Source organism: Arabidopsis lyrata (genome assembly GCF_000004255.2).
Source record: "Arabidopsis lyrata subsp. lyrata unplaced genomic scaffold ARALYscaffold_5, whole genome shotgun sequence".
NCBI classification, from domain to species: Eukaryota; Viridiplantae; Streptophyta; class Magnoliopsida; order Brassicales; family Brassicaceae; genus Arabidopsis; species Arabidopsis lyrata.
The window spans coordinates 4,640,148-4,652,936 of record NW_003302551.1 but is presented as its reverse complement, the minus strand read 5'-3'; the positions used below and the strand labels follow the sequence as shown (position 1 = coordinate 4,652,936).

At 33.0% G+C, this 12,789-nt stretch overlaps 1 protein-coding gene across 1 annotated transcript; it reads right to left on the bottom strand.

The window, feature by feature from the left end:
* Nucleotides 1–162: 162 nt before the first annotated feature.
* On the bottom strand, nucleotides 163–2,329 carry LOC9311522 (inactive LRR receptor-like serine/threonine-protein kinase BIR2). The gene has a single exon (XM_021024599.1). The coding sequence runs from the start codon at nucleotides 2,189–2,191 to the stop codon at nucleotides 386–388; it is 1,806 nt and encodes a 601-aa protein (XP_020880258.1). The 5' UTR covers nucleotides 2,192–2,329; the 3' UTR covers nucleotides 163–385.
* Between the last annotated feature and the right edge of the window lie 10,460 nt (nucleotides 2,330–12,789).

The following is a 12,789-nucleotide window of genomic DNA, read 5'->3' as shown; positions in this document are numbered from 1 at the left end:
GACTGTATCGAGAAGCAGACCCCTAAAGTAAGATTCTGCAGAGAAATCTCTCTTTATCCTGTTGTACACTTTCTTTTTGTTCTTAAAAGAAAACACAAGTGAAAAATTGTTTTGTCACTCTTCCAAGACTATAGAAAAGAACACACTTGCAAACAAAACATGTTTTAAACTCTTGTAACAGTTATCTTCAGAATCTAGTGTTTGATATAAACACCAAAAGCAACATAACATGTCTTAAAGATTTGATACAGGAGAAAACAAATAACATATACACTTCTGTTTTTACAATAAAGTCTCTCTACAAGTAGTGCAAGAAAATATAGACAACAAATAATTATACTCCTGGTAATACTCTTATTTCCTCCTCCATCATAAAGGTTCATTTTCACATTGCCTCGTTCTCTTGCGTGTCGAAAATCAAAGGGAAGTCATCGTCTTGTTCTGAGAACGAATAGCCTTGTTTCTCAGCAATAGCTTTCAATGACTGGTAAGCCTGAAACATTGACCATCTCTCTTTAGGTCTTGAACTCACACAGTTACAAGCAATCTCAACAAATTTCAAGATTTCTTCTTCATGTCCTTTCCCTCGAATGTTTTCATCGAATGTCTCAGCGATTCTTCCTGAGCTTTCAAGCTGTTTCACCCAATCTACCAAACTTCCTTTAAAGCCTTCACGTCCTAGAGCTTTTAGCCCTGTGGCCAACTCCAAAAGGACAACACCGAGTCCATATACATCGCCTTTTAGTGAAGCTAGCATTGTGGTGGAATACTCGGGAGCTACATAACCAAACTCTCCTAAGTCACCAGTCATGAAACTACTCTCATTGTTATCCGAGGGAACCATAAGCCTTGCAAGCCCTGAATCTATAATCCTTGCATCGAAATCCTCGTCAATGAGAATCACACTTGAACAAATGTTTTGGTGAAGTATCGGAGGTCGACATCCATGGTGAAGCCAAGCTAAACCCCTTGCAGCACCTAAACCAATCCTAAACCGAGTAGACCAATCTAATTCAACCCCATTTGAATCCAGCAACGAGTGAAGCGTCCCATTAGACATGTACTTGTAAACAAGAAGTTTATCTTCTTCCACAACGCAGTATCCAAGAAGTGGCGCTAAGTTAGGATGACGAAGCTCCCACAACTGATTCATCTCATACCGAAACTCCCTCTCCCCAAGCTTACAAGCGCTTAAATGCTTAACCGCAAGCGCTGAACCATCCGGAAGAAGCGCCTTATACGTTGTTCCAGTCCTGGTCGAAACAATAATGTTCCCGGAGCTGAAATTATTAGTTGCAGCCATCAAATCCCCAAGTTTAACCTTAACCAAAGGCTTCTGAAACAAAGAAACTTGAGTAAGCTTATGACTACGAAGTCTCTTCGCCAAACCGCTAACTCCTACTTCCGTTAAACCGCTTCTTCGTCTTCTTGTCCATTTCAAATGATAATACCACCAAATCCCAAAAGCCAACAACATCGACGCAGCAGCACCAAACACACCAGCTGCAATTATAATCGCAAGATTCTTCTTACTCAATCCACCGCAACTCGAAGACAAAGGACGACCACAAAGACCTTTATTCCCCTTAAAGTCATCAGAGGAATAACTCGGTGAGCTAAAGAAGACAGGAATGCGTCCTGAGAGATCATTATTAGCAACAGAGAACCTCCCTAACCTCCCTAAAGCCGAGAACTGAACCGGGATTTGACCCGAAAGCCGGTTATCAGACAAAACCAAAGAGTTCACAAAGCTACACTTAGCTAAATCAGGAGGAATCTCACCATTCAATTCATTATTCGACAAATCAAGAGACACCAAAAACGGTAACCAATTACACAACTCTTTAGGGATATTACCAGACAATCGATTACTAGAAAGATCAAGTTTTTGTAAACTCGCACAGTATTGAAGAGAATCTGGGATTTTACCAGATAAACCCATGTCACGAAGCTCAAGATTGATAACCCTATTTTCTTGATTGTTCCAACAAGACACACCAACGAAGTTACAGAGAAACCCAAGAGTTGTGTTGTCGAAGTTCCATGATTTTAACGCGTTTTGAGGATCGGTGAGAGAGGTTTTGAGTCCTCTTAAGCATCTTATGTCGTCTTCATCTGCAGCCATAACAGAGGAAAAACAAAGGAAGAAGATGAAGAATAACTTTCTTGGTTTTGACCCGATCTCTTCCATTGATGATGAAGTTTTTTTTTTCTGGGTTTGGATTAAGAATTAAAGATTTGTGTATCTGCCAATGAATTTTGCAGAGAGACAAGAAGCCTGTAAGTCAGACGTGTTGAACGGTCTTCGCAAGGATTATAGAGTAGTCGTCGACTTTGTTGTCTTTATTTATTTATTTTTATTATTCTTTGTTCATTCTTGTGACTAGGAAAATATATTAATTTTTTAATTAATGTATTCAAAGCAATTATAACGAAATTCCATCATTGTCGACTCTTTTTTGTTTGAAAAAAAAAATATATATTCGACTATTTTTTTTCTTTAGTTGACTTGTCTTATAATTTGATCATGGTATATAAACACAATATATGTTTGTTAAATTAGTAAATTTTGATTTTTTTTTTTTTTTTGTCGGCCATTGTCATTTTTATTAAGATGAAAAACCCAAACGGGCTATTACAAACAGTGAAAATAAAGTCTATTCTACCCCATTTACAACTTCATTTTAAAGAAAGCCCACCTACCTAATCCAATTTAAAGATAAAGGTAAGTAATAAAAGTGCCACGTATATGGACACGTGTCCATCCGTGAGAAGGAAAACCTGTGACATGAACGTCACCGACCAGATCCACGACCAGGTGCAGCGTCGTCGCCGGACTTCAGATTCACCGTCGCCAACTCTTTCTACATGTCCACCGCCGCCGATCTGACATGATTTTGCTGCTACCATCCTTAAGATTTTACCAAAGACTCCATAGAATCATAATCTCAACCCAACACTCTTCAAAAGGAAGCTCCGCCTCTAGACCTACAATGGTCTTCTTCAATCCAAACGGTGAAGTATGATGACGAAGATATTACTCCATGAGAAGAGAAGAGTCGAGCTGATAGTGAAGCAAACATAATCGATCAGTGACAAACGGAATTTGAGACTGCAAATCTTGTAGAAAGAGAGAACTCAAAAGTCCAGATTTTAAGTTCTTATAGAAAGCTAAATCTGGAAATACTTTAATCCGATCTAAGAAACCGGCTATAACGGAGAAGAAAGATGAACACAGATCGGAAAATAAACAAAAAAAACTGAATCCAATTAGAGATCGGAAGAAAGAAAAAGATAGATCTAGCTTTTCTCTCTCTAAAAGATTCTACAGATTATGTCCTTTTTTGGCGTGGCATTTGTTGCCCGTGTCCTTTTTTGCACAGTTTGTAGGAATTGCCATTTCTGCTCCATGTGCTTTGACGAGATTACCCTCCGCGACTCTTCGTCATCAATTTTTTTTTTTTTCGTTTCACCCGTGCATTTACTTCAGCTGGCCGAGAAAGAAGTCAGACAAACGTGTAGCCATAACTCTCTGTTTAAAGCACAGTACATCATTACTTTCCCTCTCCTCTTTGCTTTCTCTATCGTCTGCGAACACAGAGAGCTCACCGCCGGATCGTCCGTTCCGGAGTAAAATTCCTAGATCTAAAATTCATCGGCAACGCTGCAGCTGGTAATTTAATCGAGCTTTACTGTTCTCTCCCTGTCGCCATTGCTTGCTCGGTTCCGCATCGCTTCTCTGTTTTTTTTGCATGTTCCATATACCTATCTACCTCGCCGCTCGCCGGCCGCTATTGTTGTTTCCGTTTAGGATATGTGGCTTTTTTTTGTAAAACTTTAGTTTCCTGCCGGCTATCTTGCTTAAACAGTCCATCAATTTCCTCTGTAGTTTCTGTCTTAGTTCAACATTTCTGTCTTAGTTCAACATTTCAACCCCAAAAATGACATTACTTTGATCTGTAGGTTCTCGCTTTCTTCAATGGGTTCGCTTGGATCTGGAGCTTCTCCCTCTGTTGAACCTGGTTTGTAATTCTGCGACATGTCCCCCTCTCTTTTTTTCCCACTTACTATTGTTTACATGTCTACTTGTTTTTGGTCACCTTGGATTTTAGGCTTTACCATAAGTGTGCACATTTCTGCTTGGGTTTAGTTGAGACATACCTCTTAGGGTCTAGTTTCCTATAGGGTTTGGTACTGTCTATATTTCTGCTTGGGTTTAGTTGTCCCATGGCTCCTAGGGACTAGTTTCCTATAGGGTTTAGTACTGTCTATATTTCTGCTTGGGTTTAGTTGTCCCATGGCTCCTAGGGTCTAGTTTCCTATAGGGTTTAGTACTGTCTATATTTCTGCTTGGGTTTAGTTGTCCCATGGCTCCTAGGGTCTAGTTTCCTATAGGGTTTAGTACTGTCTATATTTCTGCTTGGGTTTCCTCTTCAGATGCTAAGGTTCGCTCTCCAGCAGCAACTGTTTCATTGTTTTCTTCATAGTTAGAAGACAGAGAAGGTGTATCTGGATCAGCAAGTCTAATGATACCACTCTCTTTTGTCCCACCGTCTTCAATGAAACCAGGTTCTTTGCGATAACTTGACTGACTCCATGTTGCATCAGTACTTTCAGGAACAGAGTGCATCCTCAATGGTTCTTTGGAAGAAGATGCTTCATTCCCACCAAACAGACGTCTCCTAACACCACTCAACTTGGTTGCATTATTGTTCTGTTCATCAGGTATGGCTGGGTCAATTGGCATCAACGCTGCAAAAGCCTTTGCAGTGTCATCCACACCTTTAGCCTTTTCAGCAGGTACTGAACATTGTTTCCTCAACATGACGCCAACATCATCACTATCTTCAGGTTCAAGAGACAGTAATAGATTAAGATGAACTGCAGTTTCCTTTACAGCCAAGAAGTTTCTGACACCAATATTACTAGCAATGACGATAGGAGGCCTTGCGTTCACTGCAAAAACAGAAAGTTGGCATGGCAGCCATTAGCTTAATTTTGGTTTGAAGCTCAGGCCATCCAATCCAAACTCTTTACGCACACTGCAAATCAGCTCCTCGTACGTCATAGATGGATTCATGTTAAGAATGCGCGCGAAACAATCTTTTGCAATATAGAAATCCTAGATACCCTTATCAGAACATTCCCAACTTCCAGCAATCACAAAGACAGGCACATCCGCTACCTGAACAATGGCATATATATCATCAGAAACCATGTTCAATACCTACTTCTACAAATATCTAGCTACAACGGTTGGATTGTTAAGCTAAGTTCTACAAATCCCTAAAAGCAGACTATTAAACTCCATGAAAATAGAGAACACGATTACCTGCGGATCCATAACTCTGTTAGCGATCTTATTTCTAAACTTGCGAACCCTAGATCTGAGATCGAACTTGCAGCAGCAGAACTTTGTTCACCATGTCCACAAGAGGCGACGTTCTTTATAATATCCTGCTTCTTAAGAGGCTCTACATGACATCCACCAAAAAATAAAACCCTACAAAATCTCAGCCACACGAAACGCAGATCTACTGTGCCGCCGGTCACTTCCATGAACAGAGAACGCGCTGCTGAACACAAAAAAAAAAAATTCGAAATTCGTCACCTCTCGCTCGTTCGTGGCAGAGGTAATCTCGTCTTTTCAAGGAAAAAAAATGGCAAAAACAAAAGCCCAAAACGGAAAGGGTATACTTACAACTTTTGGCCCAAAAATGGCATTCCAGGCAATAATCCCTTTAATTAATGTATTCAAAGCAATTATAACGAAATTCCATCATTGTCGACTCTTTTTTGTTTGAAAAAAAATATATATATATTCGACTATTTTTTCCTTTAGTTGACTTGTCTTATAATTTGATCATGGTATATAAACACAATATATGTTTGTTAAATTAGTAAATTTTGATTTTTTTTTTTTTTTTTTTGGTCGGCCATTGTCATTTTTATTAAGATGAAAAGCCCAAACGGGCTATTACAAACAGTGAAAATAAAGTCTATTCTTCCCCATTTACAACTTCATTTTAAAGAAAGCCCACCTACCTAATCCAATTTAAAGATAAAGGTAAGTAATAAAAGTGCCACGTATATGGACACGTGTCCATCCGTGAGAAGGAAGACTTGTGACACGAACGTCACCGACCAGATCCACGACCAGGTGCAGCGTCGTCGCCGGACTTCAGATTCACCGTCGCCAACTCTTTCTACATGTCCACCGCCGCCGATCTGACATGATTTTGCTGCTACCATCCTTAAGATTTTACCAAAGACTCCATAGAATCATAATCTCAACCCAACACTCTTCAAAAGGAAGCTCCGCCTCTAGACCTACAATGGTCTTCTTCAATCCAAACGGTGAAGTATGATGACGAAGATATTACTCCATGAGAAGAGAAGAGTCGAGCTGATAGTGAAGCAAACATAATCGATCAGTGACAAACGGAATTTGAGACTGCAAATCTTGTAGAAAGAGAGAACTCAAAAGTCCAGATTTTAAGTTCTTATAGAAAGCTAAATCTGGAAATACTTTAATCCGATCTAAGAAACCGGCTATACCGGAGAAGAAAGATGAACACAGATCGGAAAATAAACAAAAAAAAACTGAATCCAATTAGAGATCGGAAGAAAGAAAAAGATAGATCTAGCTTTTCTCTCTCTAAAAGATTCTAGAGAGTTAGGAGAGAGAAAAAGCTTTTAATCTACAAAATCTACACTTAGTAAATTTTGATTACTACTATAAAAAATTATTTTTTTGGCAACCAAAAGGAATTTGTGAATTATTTATATTAGAATATAATTTATTTTCCTTTTTAACTTGTTTTATAAGTGATGTTCTTTACATGGATTATTTTACTTCAGCTATTAATTAATGAAATCAGATGATTAAAAAAGATTTAATTAAATTTAAAATGATTTTTACCGTTAATCATATGCTTGTGTTAACTCAAAAAAAAAAATGTTTACACAATTTTTTGGTTTGTGACATTTTTATAACAATAAAATGACATGTTTAATTTGGAAAAGATATTAATACTGCCATTACATAGAAGAAACAATTATGTTTTGAACAAAAAAAAAAATCAATTATGAATTCGTCATTTTTTGGAGTGACATTTGTGGATTTGCCATTTTTGGAGGGACATTTGTCAATTATGAATTCGACTAAGGTTGAATCAAAGTAGAATGTAAGAAGGAGAACGAATAAGTTTATTGATAAAACGGAAGAATAAAGAAAGCAAGCCATGTCCAATGATGAAAGAAAAAAGTAAAGAAAGCAAGCAAGTTTTCATTTGATCTCATGAGTTTCCAGTGATGTTTCTTTCAGGGCCTTTGAGATTTCTTTGCATGTCCACTGGGAGAGAATATTTTTGTTTGTTTAAGCACGCGTCCATATCGAAATTTTTTGGATGGTGTGGTGGGTAATGCAGTGCTGGCAGAAGGTTCATCATATTAAAAACTCAGTTTTTGAAATCCTTCAACCAATTCTTGATCTTTATTCAGCGTCTGCGTCTCATCCAAATCGCTATCCTCTGCATCTACGTCTGTGTTCAGCGTCTACGTTTCAACCAATCCTTGATCTTTGTTCAGCATCTGCGTCTCATCAAAATTGATATCCTCTGCATTTTTTGGTTTGTGACATTTTTTGGTTTGTTGGTTTGTGAATTTTTTGGACATTTTTTGGTCCATAGGAATGAATTTTTTGGTTTGTGACATTTTTATAACAATAAAATGACATGTTTAATTTGGAAAAGATATTAATGCTGCCATTACATAGAAGAATCGATTATATTTTGAACAAAAAAAATCAATTATGAATTTGTCATTTTTTGGAGTGACATTTGTGGATTTGCCATTTTTGTTAAAATTTTATGGATTTGTCATTTTTCAGGCTATAAAAATACAATTTAACATGCGTTTTACCTTTCGTGTCCAAGTTTAGTGGGTTTTATTAGTTGTTAGAGTTGTATTTATTATGAAATATGTATTTTAGCAAAACAAAATCGTAAATTTGAAACATTTTTAAAGGTTTAAAAATGATAAATCCGTAAGATTTTAGAAAAAATGACATATTCATAGGATTTTTCAGAGAACATTATATTTTTAGTAAGAATCCTTGAATCTATGGATAAAAAAGACACTCAGACTTTAATTTCATTATCAAAATATCTCGATAGACGTCATTATATTTACTAGATTTCACACTTCTAAAAACACTATTTGCAATTATAAGTCCCAAATTTGGATTACACACTATTTGCAATTATAAGTCCCAAATTTGGATTACACACTATTTGCAATTATTACTCCGAATGATATATTTGGATTACACACTATTTACAATTATTAGTCCAAATGATCTATTTGGATTACACACTATTTGCACTTATTAGTCCAAATGTCATTGGATAACAATGTTTTAACCTATAAGAGATGGTTACTTATTCTTTCTTTCTTTTTTCACTAATGAAATGTGTGTGTCCAACATTAATCTAGTGGACAAGAAGGTGAATTATTTATATGTCCTCGAGGATGAACCAATTGAATTAGGAGAGACAAATTTGCATCTTAGTGGAGTTTGTGATCTTTGCTTAGATTCAAAACCTCAACATCACTTAAAATCAATATATCATGTTTATGTATGAGAAAGGCATATGAGATACATCTTATATACGTCACAAAGTAACCATCTGTAAACGTTTTCAGTGGCAAAAAAATCCGGACAGATTAATTTAACCTTTTAACAAAAAAAAAGAAAAAAAGAAAAAAAGAAATCCGGGTTTTTGTAGATTTTGAAAATTAGTCTGGAATTTTCTCAGTTAACAAAAATGAATATATGCATATGTATTTTAATAATTAATACTATTATTGCATATGCGTTCGTGTGGTGTTGTCACCGTAGACAATTTGGTGAGAGCAAATGGGGTTAAGTTGTTTATATGTGTATGGGTTTGGTATGGTCAAATATGCACTTTTAAATTAAACAAGTAGGAATTTTCATGATATTATTCTAAATAGTTTTTAACTAACCTACCTACATACGAACACAATTTCTGTGAAAATGATAGGTCCATCCATAATATTTTGATGTGAATATACCTTAGCATAATTATCTCCCACCCTAGTGGCCTCCGTTTTTCAACCAACGAAACTTTAAACTAGTTGATTTTATAAGTTTATAGATGCACTCAAAACTTCTATATTATTCTATTGTATCACTTTTGGTGAAAAATAAAATTTGTTATAAGTTGGTTGGTCACTCGACGTCCACAAAATGGTCGTTTTGACAAGATGCTCCTTCTGGCTCAAATCAAATATAGAATAACATCAGACCTATTCGTCTCTTTGGACACAAACAATCTAAACCAAATTAGTTTGGAAATAGATACATGTTTTTACTAAAATAGAATTAGATTTAGTAACATATTTCAATTTGAGTTTGAGTTATTTGGATTGGTATTTAGATAACTTAACTTTTTAAAACATCTAAAACTCATATATCTTACATAAATTATATTATTAAACATAAAAGAAAAATTGCCTAAACCAAACTATGTAATTTTGTTGGACTTAAAATTCTTTTTTTTTTGGGGGTTAAATTCTTATATAAATATTTAATTTTGTTACAACTAAATCATCTGGTTGGAATGTGCCTTTTCACTGATGTAGTACTACTAGGAAGGAAAGGATGACTAGATGAGTCAAGAAGCATTTGCACCAAAAAAAAAAAAATGAGTCAAGAAGCTCAATCAATATATTCATGTGGTAGAATAATTTGGTGAATTTTACAAAGTAAGATTTGACAAGTTAAAATTTGTGTTTCAAACAATTTATAAACAATATTCCAAAAGATTTCATGTGACAGTGTGTCATTACTCAGTATATAAGGAATTTTGATTTATTTATTTTCGTAATAGTTTTTAACTAACTTTGATTTGTAACGTTATATGCAATTAGGCCAATATGATACATAAAATTTTTATTTTTATTTTACCTTCTATGTATTGTTTTATAATAATTTAATATAATTGTTCAAATGCAATTGCTTTTCGATTTATTTTAATTAAAAGATAAATGTAATAAAAAGCAAAACTCTAATATTAATATAATTTAAACACTTATTTCTTATTATATTAATATAAAAGCGCTCACTATAATCCGACACATGGTAAGATTATAATTTATCAAATCGTGATACATGTCACTTAGTCAATTAAATTTTTAAACTTTACAATTTACTTATGTGATGATATCCTGTTATTATTTTTTAGATATGTAGATAGATAAATAAATAAAAAAACTTAAAAGAAAAAGGAGAAAATGTTGACTATTTATAGAGTTGATCACAAAGAGTTTGGATTTTGCAGTTTATGGATCGAGCCACCGAGGTATATCCCATCTAATTAATTAGAGGGCCCTTAGCAAAACCAAAAAAAAAAAAAAGAATAACTTACTAAAATAAATTTTTTTAAAAAATTGGGCCCTTTTTATTTAAAAAAAATATTTGAAATTGGATTTGGACCCATGGCAAAAGCCCATGTTGCTTATAGGTAGAGACGGGTCCGTATCAAAGAGGTCATCATATTAACGTTGTCAATCTGAATATCCGATCTAATTGGGTGTAAAAAATAGTTGACATCGACTACGAAGATAAAAAAAAGGGCGAAGAGATACAAATTAAAACGTGAGTTTTGCAATTCGAAACAAGAAGGAATTGACAAATTTCATAAATATAATTATATATATATATATATAATTACGATTAATATTTTTTCATAATTATCCAACCAAACCAAAGTTTTGTCAAATAAAAAATATTATGATTCTTCTAGTTCAGTAAATATTTTACTCAACTCCGGAATAACATAAAATTTGTCATTTTAATACAAATCACTCCAAATCTTTTATTCAATACACCGTCTCTTAGCTTTTCCGATTTCATTATAACAAAACTAATAGTGGAAGTGTATAACTATTGATAGGTTTGTCAATTGCCTTTTCCAGATTATTTTTCACCATGAGCACTGAATCTTAAAAAAAAACCACTAAATTATTGATTTATTTCACGTTGTTGTGATGGATCGTATATCTAAATAAACCAATGTGTAGTACGACAAGCCCAAGAAACCAAAAATAATCCCGAAGCGGTCATGCAACAAAACAAACTTGGTCAATGAGATATAATTGTCACTGAAAAAATAAAAATAAAAGACATACAAAGTAACAGAAATAAATAGAAATTATAATTAAATTAAAACAAATTAAATAAAATGAATGAAATTTTAAAATATATAGTAGAAGTAATAATATAAAATTTTTATTAGTAATAATAGTATTATTCAACTTTCAACATAAACAAAATTAAAATGATCATATCTCAAATCCATTGGGTTTTATTTAAAATTAAAGAAACAATTACATAAATTTTTTTTACTCTGCTATGCATTTAAAATTTACTTCCATACTAAAACTCATTTAACACATTCAAAAATTTGAAATATGATCATTTTAATTTTGTTTATGTTGAAAGTTGAATAATATTATTATTACTATAAAATTTTCATAGTATTAGTTTTACTATTTTAAAATTTCATTTATTTTATTTAATTCGCTTTAATTTAATTATGATTTCTGTTAATTATAATTAACATTAATATAAATAAATATGAATTAAATGAACATTGTAATTAGAATTTATTGTTAAAAAAATTTAACTAATGACATGGTTTTATTTATTTAGATGTTTAACATGATGATGTGTACACCTTAAGAGAAGAGAAAACTCTCTCATTATATATATATATATATATATATATATATATATATATATATTTATATATTTTAAATAAAAAATAAAATCTAAAGTAAAACATTAATTTGTAAGAGCAGTATACTACAAAAAGCTTTTCTTTATTACGAAATATTCACTTAAGAAATGAATTACTAAATCCAACTTAAAATTTTTAATTTAAGACAAAGACATGGAAAGAGTCACACTTTTTTGTGAAAGTATAGAAACAAATCCTAAAACTTCAAAAACGTTATGATCTATCTTCTAAAAAAATTAATTGGTTATATTATTCATGAGTTGTATAATAAAATATATGTAAGTTGTTAAGAAAAAAATGATATGTAAATTATGTAACGTATATCTCAAGTAGAACTACAACTATATAACATAATCAAATAGAAAAACACGTTTGAGAGTTCATCATTTAAATCAAATGTTTTCAACCCAAAAATTGGTGGAAACAACATATTTAATGTATTTACGTTTTTATTTGAAAAGACGATGTTAAAGTTACATCACAAGATTAACATCTCAAAATAACAAAAAGCGGTAAGCCGAGTAGTGGTTTAAAATCACAAAAAGTGGTAGGCTAAAAAGTGTTTTGAAATCACAATGACACTATTATGAATGAAGATGGAGTCACCTTATATAAGTGTTGAACGTGTAAGTGTTTTTTTTTAAAGTATAAATTTATATAGAAACTTTTAAGTCATTTAAACATTAGACTATGCAATCTTAAAAAAAAAAAATATCAAATATACATTTTTTTTTTCAAATGAGATACAACATAGATATTAATCAAAAATTTTAATATTTTGAGTTATTTTCAACTGTTATGATTATAAAAACTGACCTCTATAAAAACATAATATATTACTAAACCCACCTAACGCGTGGATCATTTTTTAGTGATATAAAAACTGAAAAATTGATCGAAGACACTGAGGAGTGAATATAAGATGTGCTAAGCCTACAACACAATACATGTTTTGATAGAT

What these genes read in the sequence shown, in the direction of transcription:
- LOC9311522 (XM_021024599.1), bottom strand. Translation starts at nt 2,191, where the DNA reads ATGGAAGAGATCGGGTCAAAACCAAGAAAGTTATTCTTCATCTTCTTC.